General features: G+C 30.3%; 1 protein-coding gene and 1 pseudogene across 1 annotated transcript; one reads left to right on the plus strand and one right to left on the minus strand.

The window, feature by feature from the left end:
* Positions 1 to 3221: 3221 nt before the first annotated feature.
* On the plus strand, positions 3222 to 5365 carry LOC107485287 (non-specific lipid-transfer protein 3). The gene is made up of 2 exons (XM_016105800.3): positions 3222 to 3696; positions 5019 to 5365. Exons 1-2 carry the CDS (start codon positions 3347 to 3349, stop codon positions 5026 to 5028), a joined length of 360 nt encoding a protein of 119 aa, XP_015961286.1. The 5' UTR covers positions 3222 to 3346; the 3' UTR covers positions 5029 to 5365.
* A 6944-nt stretch (positions 5366 to 12309) lies between these two features.
* Positions 12310 to 19931, minus strand: LOC107485265 (katanin p60 ATPase-containing subunit A1-like; annotated as a pseudogene).
* Between the last annotated feature and the right edge of the window lie 3358 nt (positions 19932 to 23289).

The raw sequence follows: 23289 nt of genomic DNA on the forward strand, positions 1-23289 counted from the left end.
ATCGATGGAACGATCGAGGAAAAAAGTATTATATCTTATAGTTTCTAAGTCTTGAAAGATTGTAATTCAAATTGTGTTTTTTTTATTGGATCTGCATAGAGATGATCATCCGTGCTTATACTTTGAATAGTGAGAAGAGTCTGATATCTCCATATTGAGCAGTTATTCTCATTGAGCTTATCTGGAATAGAAAAAAAATACTTTCTTGTTGGTAGAATTTGATAAAAAAATTTCTATGATAGAAAAAGAAAGAAATAGTGGTGATAGTGTGAGATGGAGAAAGGGATGAATTAGGCTTTAGATACCATATTAGATTCTGAAAGATCTATCTCAAAGTGCACAAGAATAAATATTTGATAAACAAAAAAAAAAACAAATTTAAATAAGAAAGAACAGAAGAGAGAAGAGAATTTTTTGTTAAGACTCACAAGTAAAATTGTGTATTATAATTTTATATTTTTTACACATACTCAATACAAAAATATATAACTGTATATATATAGAGAACTCTATAACACATTGTTAACTAACTCATTAACCACCTGTAATATTAATACTCCCAATAACTTCAACAATAAAACTATGCTGCATGTTGGCTTTTAATTTGGGAATTTTTTTAAATAAATAAAAAAATATTTTATTTACTAAAATAAATAATTTTAAAAATAATTACAAAACTATTTAGGATGTCTTATCTCGTTTACAGTGTAAACAAGATAAGACAGTACGATTGACATGTGTAAACAAGATAAAATTGGACACAATCTATATATACATGTCGTTAACAACAACGTTTCGGGTCCCATTTCCAATCTTTTGACTATTTTTTTCTCTCTTCTATTCTTTTCTGATTATATTGTTGAGTAAATCTAAGATGGCATGCGCAGATGCACGTGATTTGGATATCAATCGACTGAATACCACCTGGCACGTCACCGGGATAGCCGACTTCGCGGTTAGTTTTATTATCTTCACGCTTATGTTATCACATATATGTGTAGTCATGGTTAGGATACTTGCCAAGAACTAGTATATAATTTATGGTTTAGGTGGCTAAATATATCGTTAGCAACAGTTCACTGATAGAGTACGATTTTGGAAATGTGGTTCTGAATTTTTTTGTAATTATGTTATTAAGCACATAATTATTAATTTAGATATTAAATGTTGTGGTAGATATTTTTCTTGAAGTTAATTTATTAATTATATGTTTCTTAATTTATTAAAATTTAGTTATTAATTATCCAAGTAAAAGTTATTTTTTAAGTAAATAATTATGTAATTTTTTTACCTAAATTAAATTATTAAGTAAAAGTTTGTTAATTAGATTATTAATTACTTTAGTAAATATTTTTATTTTCGTTAATGTATCGAGGAGATGTTTATTAATTAACTTAGTAATTATTAACATAAAAGATTTTATTTAAATTTGACCTCACCAATATCCGAGATTCTGTCAAAGGACTACATGGAGACTCCAGGGATATCCAGTTGTACATTGGCGACAATGCACATGGTACTTTAATCGGTCCAATTTGATAACTTGGTACTCAACACTTATGTGAATGTTGTAGTTCTTCACACTTTGCATTACTGTATCTCTGTTTTTGAATCTGTGGCCAACCTAAAACTTTACCTCATCGTCTAGGTTGTAATCGTCTTACCCGGTATTGAAAAATGGAGATTTCTCATGCATCGCATTTAGATCCAATGCATGATAGTGACTTGGTACATTTGATAGTGCTGAAATCGGGTTGGGGGAGGGAGGGGGGCAAAACATAGCACACCGTTGCTTTGACCGGTGTCTCTGATACAAACTCCTCCTCATCATCATCTTTCACTGGACTAGCAACATGAATCGGTGGTGGTGCGAGAGGTGGGTTATCCGATCCTACACAAAGGTCAAGTGGACGGATCCTCTATCACCAACATCAGCAACGTCCGCAAAAAGCTCCATCACTTGTTCCACCATAATTCTCCCATGGATGTTAAACATGAGGCGCACATGCTCGTCGCCATAAAGGCAAAACAGACGAAACCAAAAAACTACATTTTCCAACGATGCTAGCAACCTATATTCCACCCTTCCGGTCTCTTTTCTCCCTAAACCACCAAGGTTACTCAACATCAGACTCTTCAACTCTGACAACGAACTTACTCGTTGAGTGCGCAACAGTAAAGATTATCACACTAAAATATCACCCCATTATCACTGTTTCTCATACGACAATTGGAATACACACAGACAACCACATATCCGCTACTACCGGACATTTTTGCTTAGTTTTTGGAAGAAAGATGGAAGAGAAGAGAATATAAAATGTATGTGGAGAATATCAAAAGTTGTACATCCTTTTATAGCTATCGAAAATTTGTCTTGCTATATTTTATTTACACTGTAATTTATCATGTATTACGTTTATACTGTAAATAAAATATACATGTATCAATTAGCTTTATCTTATCTCGTTTACACTGTAAATGAAATAAGACATATTACATATTTTCATAATTATTTTTAAAATTATTTATTTCAGTTAAAATATTTTTTATTATTTAAAAAAAAATCCTGTTATTTGACTAGCAGAAAGAATTAGAGTATAGTGCTTGTTCTCATAGTATGGGAGTATTATCGTTGGAGTATTAGTGTCGCAAATTTTAATCCGCTCAGAAAATCCATTAAACATTTTTCTCTAACAATAATATTTTACTAGAAAACACTTTTTCTCCTAGCTACCTATTTATAAATATTGAGAAAACAATTTTTAAATCCAATTATAAGCTCAACATCCGTTGCACCCAAAAGATAACTACTCACTAAAATTAAAAATATAAAAAATAATTCAAAAAATATAAAATTCAGAGAATTCAATGGTTGAACGTGGTGGATAACTTTTTGTGGAGTGTTCAAGTTCAAAATTACCTTCTCTAAATATAACTATTGCCTTGATATTTTAAGTTCAAATAATCTAACACACTTTCTTTCTTTCTTTTTAGAGCATGTTACATTAAGTCGGTTCCTGGATTCATCTGCCTTAGACTGTAGCATTAAATTTCCACAACCACTTCACAATCCATTATTATGACACTGCATTTTATCCCCAACTACCAAATCAGAACATGGTCTCAAATATATATATGATATAATAAGATATATATGATCCTCTAATAATTACACCACCCCAAATTTCCATAACCATACCCTTTTCCCTCTATAAATACACCACTAAAATTCTACAGTGGAAACAAATTAAATCAAGCCACTACTACTAGACCTTAGCTTCATCTAACACATTTCGTTATTCTTGCAAATTTTCTCAAAAGAAAGAATTACTTCATTTTCACCATGGCCAAAAACACTCTTGTTATTTGCATTGCACTTGTATGCATGACGCTTATTACTTCCGTCCCTAAGACGAAAGCAGTGTCCTGCATGCAAGTGGTGCAACAGTTGACGCCATGCATTTCCTACGTGGAAAATGGCAGCGCTGTGTCCCCACAGTGCTGCAACGGAATCAGGACTCTTTTGAGCCTGGCTCCGGCGAGACAAGACCGGCAAACGGTATGCACTTGCATCAAGAACGCCATCCGAGGAATCAATTTCAATCAGAATACTCTCAACCTTGCTGCCGGACTCCCCAGCAAATGCCGGGTCAACATTCCTTACCAAATCAGCCCCTCGGTTGATTGCGCCAGGTACTTATATATATGTTCCCCTAATAGGCTTACTTTCTAAGACAAGATACATAAAACTAATTCATGAAGAGACAAAAGATTGTACTATTTTTTAATTTTTAAACATGCTCTTTGTTGTTTTATTTTTTCTATGTGATGTCTTCAATATCAAACACCAACTTTAATGAACTAATTAATATTCTAGTATTAAAGAACTATATGTACTAAAAATCAATTATGAAAGTAGTTCTATATATATATTATTTTTAATGTATTCAGGCACAAAAGAGTTAAATCCATATATACATGTGCGCGGGCCTCTGTATGTGTGTGTTTATGTTATTCCCATATTTTCATTATATATATATTATTTTTTAGAAAAATATAGAGTACTAATAAATTATCTGTAAATTTATTATTAACAATAATTAATTATTATATTTTAAATATATGTATAAAGAGATACATTTAAAAAATATATCTATAAAAATATTTTTATGAGATATAATCATAAAAAAATATTTTTATTAGACACATCCACAAAAACACTTCTATTAAACACATTTATAAACAAAAATTGGCAGAAATTAACAAAAATGCTGTTAGTAACGTAATGAGATTTAATATATATTTTATTAGTAACTAATTTTTGGTATATGATTTATTTAAATTGTTCAAAGTATTTATAAGTTATATGACTATATAAATACAATCAGCAAAACTATTAACGAAATGATAAAAAGCATACTATAGAAAGAGTATCCATATTTTACTACTAAAGTAACGGACGCTAGTTTAGAGAAAAAGTTTGCCTACTTAGAAAAAGAGATCAGTAATCTTGTTCCGTACTAGTAATATATGTAAGGAAATACCCAAAAGAAATAGAAATATACCAACACTTTGGTAGTTTGGTTAATTAAATTAGAGTAACACTTATTTCTATCTTGAAAGTGCAAATGATGATGATTAGAAATGAAGCAGTTAACTATAGGAGTTTTATATATAAAGTTTCTCAAGATAAAAAATAATTATATATTATTTGTCACAAAACCACTCTTTTCTAAAAATTTAAACGAATAAAAAAAATAATATGAAAAATTATATCTCTAATACATTCTTTCAATTTTTTTTTTGGTTTATTTGATTTGCATAGTTTTTTTTTTCTCTTTTATTAGCCTTGCTATTTCTTTTATTTTTGAAGCTCACCAAAGATTAAATTTTAGATTTTTTTAATATAAAATTCTGATACCATATCATAAACTAGTTTATCCTAAAAAAATTAAAATGATAAAAAGAAATAATATAAATAATTATATTTTTAATAATTTTATTTTAACTCGTAGGGTGCAGTGAGGTTGATATGCATATGAAGCAGCTACTCATCATGAAGAGGGATACCGAAATGTACCTGCAAGGCATGTGTACGTGGTAAATAAGTGGATGCATATAAGCCACATGGGGAATCAATGGAAGTTGCTTCTTTTAGTTAAACTGTGTCTACTATATGTTTTTGTGATGTGTCATGTTTGTGTTTTCTATTTTGGAGGTTTTTAGAGAAAGAGCTCAGTGGAGTAGTGCTGTAACAAAAATGCTCTTATTAATTATATATTTGATGCGGTTTATCTTCATAAGTGTTTATTGTATAATATCATTTATACATCGTTATAATATATAAGAAAACACTAATCAATAGTATTATCGTTGTGGTTAAAGATAGGATACTTGAAAGAGATCATGATATTCTAAGATATTAACACGAAGGAGATAGATCTATATATTCATAGCAGATGGTAATTTTATTTACTTCTTTTTTATTTTTACATCAAGATGGCAAACTGCAACAAAGATTTAGAATTGAACTTTATTACAAAATGGTCACTTTCTCTTATTCACAAAAATCAATGGACCATCACCGCTTCACTGCACTCACGGTTGTATCTCTCAAAAACTAAATTACTAAAATTAGTCACTAACATAAAATATATATTAAAATTAAATTAAATAATACATATATTTGTACATAAATATATACTGTTCGCAGTGCGATTTAGATCAATTTTAAATAAAAAATTTATTCGATTCGAACACTAATTTTACTTACAGTGTGGTTTAGATTGAATGACTTTTTTAAAAAAATCTGATCCAACTCCAAACCGTTTGGATTAGATTCGATTTGCGATTTTTTAAATTAAAAAAATTAAATATACATAATAAGTCTTAACATCAAATTTTAAATAACCAACAATTATAAATAACCAATAATTACATAACAAGTTTCAATAATATCTTAAAACTAATGATAACATAACAATAGAAATAAAATTATAGGTTAATTAAAATAAATAAATAAATCACATTTTGAATATAAAATATTTATTAAATAATAATAATACATGAATAATATAAAAATATTTAATAAATTCAATATATTATAAGTAAAATATTAAATATAATAATAAAATCTAATTAAATTTAAATTAATATCGTTTTAATCGATTTTTTATTTGAATTAGATTAGATAAACAGTTTAATTTGGATCGATTTAAATCCAAATACTCTTAAATTTATATAATGACAAATTTTAATAATTAATTTTAGTATATAAATAATATTTTTAATTTCTTGCTAGTTGATATGACTATGGTATAATATTCATTTTTTTAGTCCATAATATTAGAGTATAGTATACAATTTTTCATTTGCTACCTTTACTCATTCATCTCCTCATCATGATACACTTAAATAATACACATGCAGCAGGCAATCATGCTAGCTGCTTGTTGAAGGCTCTATTGCCCAGACAATGTATTCAAGTGTTTCCGGTGAGAAAGTTACTGTAGTGATATGTTCGGCTTGATGCTTGAACAACCTAAAGAAGAATATTAGAAGGCACCATAATTTATTATTTTTAATTAAAAATTAATTATTAATAATTAAAGTATAAATTAAAATATGTTGTTAAATTATTAAATTGAAAACATTTAATCAATAATTAAAAATAATGACCAAAACTAATGGTTTCTTAACATTTTTTTAAACAGGGTGCCAAAGCTAAGCCCAAAAGTTTATAGTAGGTTTTTTGACACAATTCTACATAAATAATGTCAGTCCCATGCAATTCACAAAAATAATAAGCCCAACTAAAATAAATCATGCCTAAAATTGCTCTTTATAGGATAAAAAATATTTAAAGATGATTAAGATATTATTTTAATATGGGATCTAAACATAAAATATTGAGCAAATTTCATATCTAAACATAACACAATTAAACTTTTTGGAAAAATTATTTTAAAGGACCGTTAGGAAGATTTAATTATTAAAAAGGGCCTTTAATATTAAAATTATTAAAAAAAATCAAATTTTTTTATAATATTTAAAAAAACGAATCAAATTTTTTTATAATATTTAAGAAAACGAATTAAATCTTTTTAAAAGAAAATAATTAAAAATCAATATTTTAATAATTAAATCTTCCTAACAATTTATTAGAGTAATTCTTTTTAAATTAATTAACTAATTAATTCCAAGTGAATATTCATAAATATCTATATAACATTGTAAATCAAATAGCATATATTAAAAATTATACAAAATAAATAAAAAAATAATTAAAAATATATTTATCTTCTTATAAAAAGATTTAGTTCTTCTTAAATATTATAAAAAGATTTAATCATTCTTAATAATTTTGGTATTAAAAATTCTTTTTAATAATTAAGTCTTCCTAACAGTTCTTTACAGTAATTTTCCCTAACTTTTTTTCTAAGAAAATTATACCTTTCTTTTCTTCCTTTTGGCCAAGTCATTTTTCCCTTACTCTCACTATTGTGGTATTTCGAAAAATCAATGTATCTAAAAATTACTTGTTTACAAGGTCTTATAAATAAATCAATTAATTTTTTAATGTATTAAAAAAAAGTAGAAAACAACAATGAATATAACAAAGTTATGTTGCATGATAAGTAAATCAAATTTAACCGAATTAGACCAATTTCTCCTTAGACTAAAAAAAAATTACAAACAGAATGCGTGATTCTATTCTCTCTTACTCCCACTTTTGTGATATTTATCTTTTCCATCAAAATGGTTACTTCCATTTTCTCTCATTTAATTTTGAATTTTTTTATTTAAATTAAATAATATAATATTGATCAAAATGCATAATATATAAAAAAATATAATTTTACACACGGATTACACATTTTGGGTACAGAAACAAAAAAGTCAATAATAATATAAATCAAGTATTTTGCATCCGAAATCTGAAAAAAAAATCGAGTACACCTAGAAAATAATACAACTCTGTAGTTGTGCATAAATTGAATGCACAATATCTAAAATAGGTCTGTCTTTAGTAAGCTTAAGACTTTTGAGTTTTTTTAATAGATACAAGTGATAAATTATAAATATATTCCACATGGGGTTTAATAATAATTATTATTTTTTGATGTTTACCATAAATTTTTTTAAAATTTAACTAATAAAATCCTTAATTCATCACACTTCACAGTTCCACCCCAAACTCACCATACGGTACTCTAATACCCAAATTCTTTCTCTGTTAACTCATCATTACCTACGTGACTCTCCGCTGGTCTCAGCTTTCGCCGTCGCCGTCCAGCCAAGCCTTCGCCGTCCAATTCATCTCCCCGTCGTTGGTAGACTCTCCCTCTCCGTTGATCGTTCAATAGCAAGTCATCCATCAAGGCCAGCGTCCACGTTGGGTCCAAAAGCGAAGCAATAATTGTGGTTTTCCTTTCAAGTAATTTTGTTTAAATGCCCAAATCCTTTATTGTTAGTCCTAATTTATTTGTGGGCAATACATATATCAATTATAATCACAAATTATGCTATTTCAAATTAAATGACTTATATAATGATGATCTCATTTATTGTTATAAATGCTAATTAAATAAGTTATTGTTATTTTTGATTTGGAATTAAATGAGAATAAAACCAGATATTATCTTTTGTTCCTTAAATAATTATCTTTTGAATTTTAGATATATTATCTTTTGGGCTTTAGATACTATTTTATTTGGGCTTTAGGATTTAATGGGTGCCATGTTTAAATATAAATAGACCTTTAGGGTTTCGGTCCCCAATATAACAAAGCCGTCTTTGTTACTCTTTCCTTATTAAAAGAGTTGCAGTTCAGCCACTTAGGAATACAGAAGGCTTTGGTTGAGGAAGATCGAAAGAACCACAAGATCCAAAATCTTCCAATCATAATTCATGTTTATGAATTCAAGTACGCTTTCGCATTATGTTATATTTTTGGTGATTCAATATGGATGATCTGGATTATTGAAATTAATTTATTCAAACAAGTGGTATCAGAGCCATCTATAATTTAGTCATCGAAAATATTTGTTTTTTTTTTATTTTGGATCGATATATGCGTTTGTATGTGTCTACGTTCGATGTTGCTGTATAATAGAATTGTAAATAATGTATTTGTGATTCTTTATTATTGTCACGCATGTAATACATTTAACTTTAACATATATGTTTTGTGTGTGCGTCACATGTAATTGCTTCTGTTGCACAAACATAAAGGTTAATATTCTTTTGTGCTAGTGCTGTGATTGCAATTCTTTGTGTATATATATATACGCAGACGTGTATTATCATTATGAATATTTATATTATCATTATTTGATTTTTTTCATTAAGGTATATATATTTTTTGTATGAAACCGATTTCGCATTTAGTTTACATAATAAACAAATGTTTTATTCTAAAGCACTAAAAGAACATTATTAAATTATAATTGTCTCATATTTAATTATGTGTATACCTTTAATTTGGTATAAAATTAATGGATTATCCTCTTAGGATATAACGATTATTGTACCCATCAATTTTATAAAGATTTAGTTTTAGAATAAATTGATTGATATTATGCTGCTAAAGTAGCATCTTTTGTAAAAAATTGATTTATTCAAAACATAAGGAATATGGTATTATGTAATTCATGCGAATATTGGTCGGTCCAAAAGAAGATCTATATTTGGCCGAATTACATACACATATTGATAGTAATTACATGTTTGGGTAACAAATTAAGAATAAAGTAATGCTTATTATTTATGCGAACAATAACCGGCCCAAAGGAAGTTTATTGTCTGGCCAAATAATAAGCATTGCACACTTTTGTTTATTTTCTATTAATTATGCGGTCAATAATCGGCCCAAAGGAAGGTTATTGTTTGGCCAATTAATAAAAAATATATGCGGTAATAAATATGTTGCAAAATTTAAGTTTCCATGTGCGCATTAAGTCGGTCCAAAGAAAAGCTTAATGTGTGACAGGAATTTTGACAATATTTGATTACTGCAATGAGAGTATCACTTACAGTTAATTTTTCTATCCAAAGATTGAAAATTAATGTTGTGCTAGATATCTCAATATGAATTTTTTTCCATTAATTAACTAATATTTACTGCATGTTCTTTTTGTTCTAATCTAGAAACTATGGCTTCAGCTACCAATATTTCTGCACAAATTAGCAGTATCCCTATGCTGAATGGTTCAAACTTTAAAGTTTGGAAAGATACCGTGGAGATTGTCCTCGGTTGTATGGATCTAGATACAGCTCTTCGAGAGGAGAAACCCACTTCCACTCCGGAAAATCTCAATGAGGTTAAAATAGAGAAGTGGGAGAGATCCAATCGAATGAGTATTATGATCATGAAACGCTCAATTTCTGAGGCGTTTCGGGGCTCAATTACTGAGGATAAAGATGCCAAACAGTTCCTAAAGGATGTTGAAAATTTTTTTACTAAGAATGAAAAGGCGGAGGCAAGTAGTCTTTTGAGCAAACTTGTCTCCATGAGGTATAAAGGTAAAGGGAACATAAGGGAGTACATTATGGAAATGTCTCATCTTACTTCAAAATTGAAAGCACTAAAGTTAGAGTTGTCTGAAGATTTACTCGTGCATTTCATTTTGATTTCTTTTCCTGCACACTTTGGGTAATTCAAAGTGAGTTATAACACTCTGAAGGACACTTGATCCTTAAATGAGCTTATATCTCACTGTGTGCAAAAAGAAGAGAGGTTACAGCAAGATAAGACTGAAAGTGCTCACATGGCTTCATCTTCTCAGTATAAAAGAAAGCGTGATACTACTGCGGATGTGCCTTCTCAGCAGAAAAAAGGCTAAGAAACAGGATCAAGTTTCAACCTGTTTCTTCTGTAAGAAGGTGGGACACATGAAGAAGGATTGTACCAAATATGCCACTTGGCGTGTGAAGAAGGGTATAATTCTTACTTTCGTTTATTCTGAGGCTAGTTTAAGTTATGCACCTGTTGATACTTGGTGGATAGATTCTGCTGCTACTACTCATGTAAGTGTCACTATGCAGGGTTTCCTATGGAGCCGACCGCCAAGTGATGCTGAAAGATACATCTACGTGGCAGATAGCAATATGGTTGCAGTCGAAGCTATAGGAACCTTTAGATTATATTCCACGAGTGGATTTTACTTGGATTTATTAGAGACATTTTATGTACCGTCATTTAGATGAAATTTGGTTTTTGTTTCTCGTTTGGACAAATCAGGTTATTTTTGTTCATTCGGAGACAATAAAGTCAGTCTCTTTTATAATTCAAATAATATTGCTCTGGTCATTTGGTGGATAATCTATATAGGCTTAACTTAAATTCCTATAATAATGAAATACTGCAAACGGGTACAAAATGAAAACTAAATGAGAATTTGGCATCATTATGGCACAAACGCCTAGGTCACATCTCTAAACAGAGAATTCAGAGGCTTGTATCGGATAAAATTTTTGGACCCCTAAATTTGGCGGACTTTGAAGTCTGTATTGAGTGCATAAAGGGAAAAACAACAAACGAAAGGAAATTAGGTGCCGAGAGAGCTAAAGATGTCTTAGAACTGATACATACCGATATATGTGGCCCATTCCCTACTGTCTCTTGGAATGGACAACGGTACTTTATTACGTTCATAGATGATTACTCTCATTATGGGTATCTATATTTAATTCATGAAAAAGTCCCAAGTCTTGGATGTTTTCAAGTCTTTCAAAGCTGAAGTTGAACTTCAACTTGGAAAGAAAATTAAAGCTGTCAAATCTAATCGTGGTGGTGAATACTACAGAAGATATGACGGTTCAAGTGAGCAACGTCCCGGGCCTTTTGCTCTTTTCCTGGAGGAGTGTGGTATTGTTCCGTAATACACCATACCAGGCAAACCTAGTAATGCTGTTGCAGAGCGAAGGAACCGAACTCTTAAGGACATGGTGAGAAGTATGATTAGTCATTCTTCCTTACCTGAATCACTCTGGGGAGAAGCCTTAAAGACTGTAGTGTACATCCTTAATAGGGTGCCAAGCAAAGCAGTTAACAAAATCCCATATGAAATTTAGACTGGGAAAAGGCCCAGTATAAAATATTTGCATATTTGGGGATGTCCAGCTAAGGCGCGACCTTATGGGCCGCATGAAAGAAAATTGGACTCTAGGACAATTAGTTGCTACTTTGTTGGTTATGCTGAGTGTTCACGGGGGTACAAGTTTTACAATCCTACATCAAGGTCTATTTTGAAATGGGAAATGCGAGATTTCTTGAGGATGTTGAGTTTGGGAGGGAAGGAAATATTAGGAATGTTGCTTTTGATGAGGATTCTGTAACTGACAATGATTAGGTCTTTGTACCTAATATTGTTCAAGACACAATTATAGTACAAGAGCATAATGAGAATCCTACTGTAGATCCAGTTACAGTACAAGAAAACAATGAGAATATTATTGTTGCTCGAGATACTGCTACAGTACAAGAAAATGATGAGAATCCTCATCAACTCCAACCCATACAGCAAGCTCAACAACCTCAAGAAGTGTCATTAAGGAGATCCAATAAAAAAAAGGAGAAAATCCATATATGGTCTCAAACAAGCTTCCCGTTAATGGTATCACAAGTTTAATTAAGTCATTACCTCATGGTTTTGAGGTAAATATTATAGATGAATGTGTATACCGCAAGTTCAGTGGGAGTAAATACCTTTTTTTGGTATTATATGTTGATGACATTCTACTTGCTAGCAACGATATAGGCTTGTTGCATGAAACTAAGAAATTTCTATCGAACAAATTTGAAATAAAAGATCTTGGTGATGCATCTTTTGTATTAGGAATCGAGATACTAAGAGATCGTTCTCAAGGTATTCTTGGGTTATCACAAAAGAACTATATCGAAAAGATTTTAAGTAGATATGTCATAGAAAGTTATAGACCAATGGACACACGCGTAGTTAAAGGAGACAAGTTTAGTCTCAAGCAATGCCCCAAAATGATCTTAAGAAGACAACAATGTATGATAAACCTTATGCATTAGCACTAGGAAATTTAATGTATGCTCAAGTCTACATACATCCCAATATATCATTTATAGTGGGAGTGTTAGGTAGATACTTGAGCAATCCGGATATGGGTAATTGAATAGCTGTTAAAACGCGTAATGCGTTGTTTAAAGAGAACAAAGGATTACATGCTTATTTATCGAAGATCAGAAAATTTGGAGATCATTAGGTATTCTAATTATGATTTCATGGCATATGGTTGCGAAACTTTGTCACTAAGCTTCATATAGTAGATGACATTGAAAGGCCATTAAAGATATTTTGTGACAATAAGTCAGTAGTACTATACTCCAATAATAATAAGAGCTTGACAAAATCGAAGCATACAGACATCAAGTTCTTAGTTGTCAAGGAGAAAGTTTAAGAAAAATAGATTTTCATAGGACATATAGGAACAGAGTATATGCTAGCAGACTCATTAACCAAGGAATTGATCCCTAAAGTCTTTCATGAGCACACTGCTCGGATGGGTGTCAATATTTGTGATGCCTTGGTTTAGTGAGAGTTTATGCTATATGTCCTATGACAGATATTGAGTTATTTTCTGCAGAACTAAGTTGATGGTTTATTTCATGTTATATGAAATGTTTATTTTGCAATATTTGTATTGTGTTTGATCTCAATAAAGTTGGACCAGCTGAAAATATACATGCATGAGATCACTTGGCATGTAATTTTCATATTACTCATCCAAATTTGATCTATGTCGTTAAGTATATTAGGATGGTGATTGGCATGGTTTAGTCACGGCATTTAATGTGATAAAAGCTGTGGTAGTTCCATATCTAATGTATGAGACGGACCAGATTGTTAAAGTAATGAAAGAAATAGCATTCAGATGCGCGCATAAAGTTTATAAAATGTGATTATGTCAAGAAAGAATATATGTATAGCCCAAGTGGGAGATTGTTAGGAAATTATTTAATTTTCTAACTTATTTGTGGGCAATACATATATCAATTATAATCACAAATTATCCTATTTCAAATTAAATGACTTATATAATGATGATCTCATTTATTGTTATAAATGCTAATTGAATAAGTCATTGTTACTTTTGATTTGGAATTAAATGAGAATAAAACCGGATATTATCTTTTGTTCCTTAGATACTTATCTTTTGGATTTTAGATATATTATCTTTTGGGCTTTAGATACTATTTTATTTGGGCTTTAGGGTTTAATGGGTGCCATGCTCAAATATAAATAGACCTTCAGGGTTTCGGTCCCCAATATACCAAAGCCGTCTTTGTTACTCTTTTCCCATCAAAAGTGTTGCAGTTCAGCCACCTAGGAATACAGAAGACTTTGGTTGAGGAAGATCGAAAGAACCACAAGATCCAAAATCTTCCAATCATAATTCATGTTTATGAATTCAGGTACGCTTTCGCATTATGTTATATTTTTTGTGATTCAATATGGATGATTTGGGTTATTGAAATTAATTTATTCCAACAGTTAGTAGTTAGAGTATTATTGAACTGATGATGTATCATCTTGTTATATGGTTAGTAGTTCGAGTGTGATTGAATGATGATGTGCCTTCTTGCTATACCGTAAAAATAACAATTTGTTGTTTTTTATTTTCATGGCCATATTGTGATCTTTTATTTTTATTTTGAGGTGGAATTGAGCATTAGTGATTACTGAAGCAGGGATTGTATGCTATATTTGTTCTGTTCTGTGCTACAAGCATGTTGGTGTAGCTAAGATTCATGCCAATTTAGTAGTTATATGTAACAATTATAATTCTCCATTATTGTGCTACACTTTTTTTTTCTTTTTTTTTTCTTTTTATTATATTATGCGCTTTAATAATATCATATGTGTATTGTTGGATTTGATTTTAACTTTATATTATGTGCTTTAATTAAATGATCTCATTACTTGTAATAAGTAATCAAAACCTATGAAAATTATAAATTTTATTCATTTTATTAAAAATTATAAATTTGTAACCTGGAATTGATAAAAATAAAATAAAATAAAAATTGGTTTACATAATTCTTAAAATTATTCCTTAAAATTAAAATTGGTTTACCACAACAATATGGTTATATATATGAATTAAGAACTTTTAAGATCCTGAACTTTTTAAATGGTCATTGGTTACAAGGAAAGAAAATAAAACATGGTAATAAAACATAACGTTCGATGTCAGCCTGAGAAACACTTCGCTGGACTTTCTTCAAAACTTCCTCAAAGTCACACATAGCAACAGGATCCTTTGAAATCTCATTCTTGGGCATGTTCTTGATCTTATCGTGTGTTTTCCCGCTATCTTACGCCTCATACCATTCAGGGAAGCATCGCGACATACATTTGTCAAATCATCTCCACTATAGCCTTCTGTATGGCGAGCCACGTCATCTATATTGACATTAGGGGCCACCTGGTGCAAAGGCAAAACATGATTATCTTGTATTTGTTAGATGCTCGATGTCTTTCATTTGAATCCATTGAAGAAATAAATTAAAGGCAATACATAATAATAATATCTTTAAGACAGTATCATAGGTAAATCACAACGTCCTAACTTGCCTCCACAGTCTTCAAATTGATACGGATAAACTCTTTACGACTCTCAAAATTCGGAAGAGGAATATATATACGCTTTTCCAGCCTTCGCCTGATTTGATTTGCATCAACATCTAATTGTATCAGTACATGCACATTAAAAGAGGTTTCCGACAGATATAACTAATTCATCGCATACTTCTATCACTTGCAATGCACATTAAGAAGTATAAGAAAAGGATGCAGAAAAGCAAATACAAACCTCAATGCCTCATCTATGTCCCAAGGGAAGTTTGTAGCTGCCAAAACCATTACTATTTTACAGGTACCATCTTTATTTGTGGAACTATTGTTTACACCATCAACCTGAACTAGAAGTTCAGACTTCACCCTTCTGGATGATTCATGTTCCCCAAAAGCCCTGATGAATTGAAATGCAACTCGATCAGAAATCAAATAATCTCAACTGATACTACAAACTCAGGGTGAACCCAAGGGGTAGTTGACAACCATTATCTCCCAACGTAAATAAAAGTATGGCATACATGATGCAAAACTCAACATTTTTATGTAAGGAAAAGAACATCAAAGACTTACCCCCTAGCATTGCACAGAGAATCAATTTCATCAATGAAAATTGTACTTGGTGCATATACTCTTGCAAGATCAAACAAACACCACACCATGCGTTCACTCTCACCACGCCATTTGGAAGCTAAAGTTGCGGAAGAAACATTAAAGAAAGTGGTACCGCATTCAGTAGCAACTGCTTTAGCAAGAAGTGTCTTCCCAGTTCCGGGAGGCCCAAACATGAGAACACCTTTCCACTGTCTCCTAATCCCCTGTAAGAATCACATATAATGAATTCCAAAGAAAAAGGTCTTTCCATGACAACAACAATGGATAGAAATACAACAACAGCCTGCTTAAGGCCATCGGAGCTCAGCATAACAAGAGAATTTGTGTACATGACTACACAAGCATGAGAGAATTCCAAGGAAAAACAAGAAACAGTAGCATGCAAGATTAATTCAAATTTCAACATATAGCGAAACAACTACCAAGGGAATAAAAAGCACCAGACACCACAACAATCATAAAGTATAACATTCATATACACATCAGAATACTAGAATAGTATGTATAGATAAACCATCAATACCTGGAAATACTCAGGCATCCATAATGGAAGGACAACAGCTTCTTCAAGAAGCCTCTTGGCTTCAGTGAGGCCTGCAACATCATCCCATCTCACTCCGGGAGACGTCTCTAACACGTCCCTTTCGAGCATCTCAGCTAAGTCCGGATCAGGACCTTCATATTGCCCCTTCTTTGTCTTCCCATCATCACCATCACCATCACCATTCTATCCATATTGGAAGAAAAATTTGTATTTTTACTTGGTGATTAGATCTACTTAGTAAGGTTAATAATAATAGTGTAGTGTAAATGGAATCATTGAATTTGCCTTATTAATAATACTTTAAGAAGTCAGTTAGTTGCTTAGCAGAAATTTAATTAATCTAAGCTCTATACATTTTACACGATTCTTAGATACAAGAATCCTCCCCCTAAGTTTTTTATTGTTGGCTTAATTTTCAATTCTGATTTGCATTCTCAGCTTCTAAGGAAGCAAAATCTAACAATGAAAACTGAAGGGTATGCATAAAAAAGGTTAATTAGCAAGGTTTTTCTTTCCAAGAGAATCACGCCCTTCTATTCTGCTTCTGACAATTCTATGGAATACTTCCCTAATCGAAAAAGCTTAATTGGAAAATTCAGAAATTAGAAGTTCAATTATGCACAAAAAAAAATTAAAAAGAAAGAGGAGAGAAAGCTCACCGAGATAGATCTCTCCAAAGGATCCACTACCAATTTTTCAACCGATACAGAACTTATTTCCAACTCGAGGCTCCATTAAAAGTCAACCTCTTTTGAGCAAAACCCTAAAAAGGTTTCGAAAATTTGAGAAGATAAGCGAAAGCCAAGCAATAACAGAATTTGACCAAAACCCAGCCAATTTTCGTTGTGGAAGAAGGCAGAGGACAATGGGTAGAGAAAGAAGCAGAGGGAAGAGGGGAGTAGAAGAGGAAACAGAGGTTCAGACGAAGAAGACAGAGGAAGTGGATGGAGGGAAGAGGCAGGGGCGCATAGCTGTTGCAAACAAAGGTTTAGTTCTGAACTTTTATATTGGGCAATATTAAAATATCCAAAGAGTTGTTATCTTTTAGTATAATTTTTAATAAATTAATAATAATTTAAATATAAACCATTAGATTGTTTGTCAATCTAATCTAACGCTTTTTATTTAGTGGTGCATCAGATAAGCTCATAAGAGGTGGGTTGATTTTAGACAGACCCTCTAAAATATGGCTGTAGAGAAATTAATGACACTGTATTTAATATACGTATATTAATATCTAAGACTCTCTGCACTCTAGATAAATATATAAAAAATTCTATATAAATAATTTTTTGATTCAACCATTAATTACACTATATTCATCTTACTAAAATTAGAGAACATGTAGAGTAAACAAAAAATAATTAACAATATATGTTGGATAACAATAAAATAAGATAACATATAGAATAAACAAAAATCAACAACAATATATAACATGAAAGTAAAAAGACTTCTAAAGGTCATAAGTATCCAATATACAAGTCAAAAGTGAACATAAAAGTATAATGTACTGTCTATGATTCATGGACACTGATACGAACATGGAACACGACACGACACGAAATATATAGACATACAAATTTAGATTTTTTGTAAGACATAGAGATACGGTATATATATAAAATATAAAATATTTTTTAAATAAATTGTAATGATATTTTAATATTTTATTGATATTAAAATATAAATTAATTTTTTAATTATTTTAAATATCTTTTTTCAATTATATAAAGTATTTAAAATATATTTTGTTTTAATAACTAATAATATATGCTATTTCTAAACTTATTTCAATAATACATGTTAAGAATAAGACTGGACACACTGATATGTAATGATATTTAAATGTGTCCAAGCGTGTCCAGAGAAGAATTTTTTATTTTTTATTAAGACACAGTTGGACACAGAAGGTGTGTCGTGTCTGAAATGTGTCCGACACGAAGATACAACAAATCAAAAAAGTATCCATACTTCATAGTGCACTGTACATCTACAGTGAAACCAGTAAAACCCTATTATTATGAAGGATGGTGATTTAGTCAGTGTTCCATTCCGCACCAGGTGTACGTGTTTATTGTTGAGGTATGTTTATGTCACGTTTTGAAGTGTGATCATGGCTTTCGCATAATCGAAATTGTAGAATATGGGTCTTTGATCTCCACCGTTCTACAAATACAGAGAGTAAAATATTGTCCAAGATGAAATTTCTCAGCTTTACTGCATGTCAAAATCCAGTCTCTTTGATATAAAATAGTAACACGTTAGGCAGTAAAATATTCAACCATAGTTATCAGAACCGAACCGGTAATTAACCCGGTCATATGAATGAGTCACCAGATCACTGGTTTAACTGGTGGATCACTGATTCATCCAGTTGATCCGGTTATAACTAAATAAAAATAATAAAATTATAAAAATAAATTAAAATTTAAAATTTAAAATATATATTTTCACAAGTATATTAATAATGTTACATCAATAAAAATAATTATCTTATATATTAATTGTATAAATAGTTATTTAAAAGAAGGAATATAATGAAATAACTGTGTAAAATATTTTATAATATCAATGTATCAAAATTAAATTATAAAAACAAATAAATACAATATTATTATTGAAGAATAAAAAGAATGTTTTACAATATAATTACTTTAATATGATATAATTATTAATTTTTTTAGGATGATAAGTGTTTGGTAAATAAAAGATATTACTTTTTAGTATATATATACTTATTAGCATATTATTTAATAAAGAAAACACTAGCTTAGTGGATGACTTGTGCTGTAATTTAAAAAGATCTCAAGTTTGAATCATATGTATGTATTTTGGATGACCTCACTATAAACGGATTTGTTACTCCCACACAATTGGGAATAACATTAATCATCCTAAAATATTTATGAATGGAACTCCACTTTTTTGTTTTTAAAAAATTTGATAATTAGACATTGCTTCTTTATATTTTTAGTTTTTCAAAATGTTCTCTTTTCCTTTTAAACATTCTTTCAAAGAGAAGAGATATTTAGCTATGGGTTCTTACCTCCTTCTACCGCCACTGCACCACACTTTCAGATCTTTCTACGTTGTCATTGGTTCTCTGTTTCTTGCCCTACTTCCTCGCTCGTTATCTGCTCTTCATTGTGAGCTGTCATTGATACTCTGTTCCTCGCTGTATCTCGCTATCGTTGCTGGGTGGTCTCGCCTTGTCTCACTGCCATGTTTGCAATTGGAGTGCCTATACCTCGCTCCAACATGGTTTGCATAAGAGGTAACAACTAGTAAATATTTTTTATTTTTTTCACTCTATTCAATATTTGAATTGAAAATTGTTATTGATTTTTGTATCAAACCTTGTCTTGCCACTTGAGTGGATCATTATTTTCAAAACACAATTCTTAGCCTTTTCACGTGTTTATGCACATCAAATTATTAACATTGTGATTGAGTATCTATTTTCTTTTGCTCAGCTTGGTGTTAAAATTGTCCATGTCCTCATTGGTCCTGTTTCATATTCGTTGCTTTCCAAGCTTGCCAAAGGTGTTGAGAAGACCTTCTTTCTCTTCTCGCTTCTCCCCGAAGTCCTAGCTAGCTACAAGTAAGAACTTTAACTTTTGTATTATAACTATTGCTTATTTTTATGTGATTATATATGTGTGTTATATCTCTAACTTGTTTATATTTGTAAAATCAGCAAAGTTATATTTACTAGTGTAGTCATATTTGTAAATTGATTCTACTTTTTGCTATTTTTTAATTGTGAATAATGATATCAGAAAATATTGAATGTTTGAACTTGAGGAATCTTTTTTTATTTGCTAGAAATCTGTCACAATTCATAATATTTTTTGTTAAAGTTTGATTTGTGTTTCATAGTTTTTAGGATGAGTCTCTTCCTTTCTAATATGGTTGTTGGTGATTAAAGTATGTTCAAAGTTAAAAGAAATGTTAAGCAATTTTTTCCAAAATTCAGACATAGTTTATGATAGGATGTAATGTTACTATTTCACTATTTCATCCATGTAGCAAAGCCTCGTTAGGAATGGGATATAGGATAATTATTATTTTTATTGTTGCATTGCATAAGGTAAGAGGACATAGATGTATGTGCGAAAATTTGTGTGATGTATTATTATACATTGAGTTTGAACATCGAATTATAAAAGCCAACACATTATGAGAACCAACAAGTATCTGTCAATTTCTTCATGTGAGGTCTCCGTTTTTCAATCTTCACTTTTTGACTTGCATTTGATAAACTTGTATTAGTAAGTGAAAAATAGTACTTTTGTGATGGTGATTCTTTTTCCAAGTAATGCTGGCAGGTGTTAATGCTGGCCAGCTTTTGGATGTGGCGTTAATCATGTCATGGTGAATGTGGCATGGAACAACTGAACAACTTGTTATATTCATCAGAACATTGATCAATGTTAGTTAGAAGTCCCTGAATTTGATATTTTTGAAGATGATGTGCTTGATCATGATGAGATTGTAAGTATATATGTCAATGAGTTATGATAATATTCTAATTGCTTAATAGCTGGTAATGATACTGTTTTACTTATATTTTAGCATATGATGAGGATGCTTCGCATGGTAGCAACGAAGTTAAAGATTGATTTGTAACAAGTCAATAATTGGTAAGTTAGATAAAATCGATACAATAATGGTCAATATGTATCTTTTTAACTTCACATAATTTTTTTATTATAAATTCATGTTTTTGCTATTGCATGATCAAATACCTTTTATTCATGTAATTTTTGGAATCTTGGCTCTAAATCTCTACTTATTGAGTATGCTATAAAGTATAGTCTACTTTTAAAAAAAAAAAGATCATAAATATTATTAGGTCTTTGTCGGAGATGTTATCCTTTTTACATTTACAATTTACATACATATATATAATAGCAATTCTTTAGTACTTTTTTTACTTCGATTAGTTTTTATTTTCTTTAGACCGAGATGTGTTTCTTTATTATAATCTTAGTTTTTGATTTTTTTATATTAGATGCAAATAATGCAATGGCAATTGAACCTGTTTTAATGATTGATGCTGGTTTTGGACTTTAATTTTCTATAAATATTCGCCATCAAGCTCATTTGATCATGTAACCTTTTCAAATGTATCTGCTATCATTTGATCTTAGGGTATTATGATTGGCTTACTTTTATATACACACTCAATCAGAATTCTAGTTTTGAAAATATAGTAATGGGCTTCTTTTTCTATTTGTTCTATTTTATTACAGTACTAATGATGCTATTCTGGAGGAAATAAAGAAAGACTACATGCTACAACATGGTGGGGAGAGAATTGCCAGAATGTAGTTTATTAAATGTCAATATAAATGCCAAATATTGTTATATATTTTGTTAAGCTGATGCATGGTGCATTAGAACCATTGCTATGTTTGTAAATTTTTTTTTAAATTTGTATTCAATTAGAATAAGAATGAAAGTAAAGAACTCCCAAAATGAGTTTTGATGATTGTTAAAGGAACTGAAGTAAAAAATGGAGGTTATTTGAGGAGAAATAGATAAATAGAGTGTTATTCGTGTTGGTTCCTTTGTTTAAAGGTTTTTCAAATGCTTTTATGGCACTCCATGACTTGAATAATCCAAACAGAGTTATTGTCTCATTTATTAACTTAAATAAATACGCTTTCTTATTATTCATGTTTTTACATTAACCGCATGTTAAACTAAATTTGCCATATTAGAAACACAAGATAATTGCTAGTTTGAAACAAAATGTCACAGCTTAAGCATTATGATTCAGAAGACCAAACAAATCAAAGTTATTTTTTAGGTAAAAATTACTTTCAACTTGATCCACTAAATAAACTATGTTCACAGATATTAAAAGGAGATCCAATATTTAGTCACAAAAAAATATTATATTTTACAAAATTTTTTGGAACACAAAAGACAAATCAAAACAAAATATAGGTTCATTTTCAAGTTTTTAACTAAAGTATTGGGATAAGTAATTAATAAAAGAGATTTTCATTGTACAACCTTATATGTATCTACACAGTTCTTTACAACAACATATGTAAAAAATCATAATATCTTAGACTAGCATTAATGTATATCTACACAGTTTTTTACAAATAAATCATTTTTTTATGTCCTTCATGTTCATAGGATGCCACATTTTAATGTGCCAATCATTCCATATGTTTGCTAAAATCGCATTGACTGCATGTCATTTCTGATGATAAGTGCCCGATCCAACCCTTGTAATTCCCAAATTCACATAGCATGCCTTGTTGGTGACGTTGAATCCTAATTATACAACATAAAGCTGAGTAAGTTTTGATGTTTCAAGACTCAGAATAGTAAAACCTAGGAGTAAAAAAAAAAGATACTTTACTATAACTTTCACGATTCTTCAAAATATTCATGGAGCCCTCAAATACATCCGTTGTCACAGAATGTCGATGTTGTATTTGATATTGTCAACAAACAGCATATACACCCTAAATTGAATAAGACCAAAATCAAGTG

Source organism: Arachis duranensis, chromosome 4 (assembly GCF_000817695.3).
Source record: "Arachis duranensis cultivar V14167 chromosome 4, aradu.V14167.gnm2.J7QH, whole genome shotgun sequence".
In the NCBI taxonomy this organism is placed as follows: Eukaryota; Viridiplantae; Streptophyta; class Magnoliopsida; order Fabales; family Fabaceae; genus Arachis; species Arachis duranensis.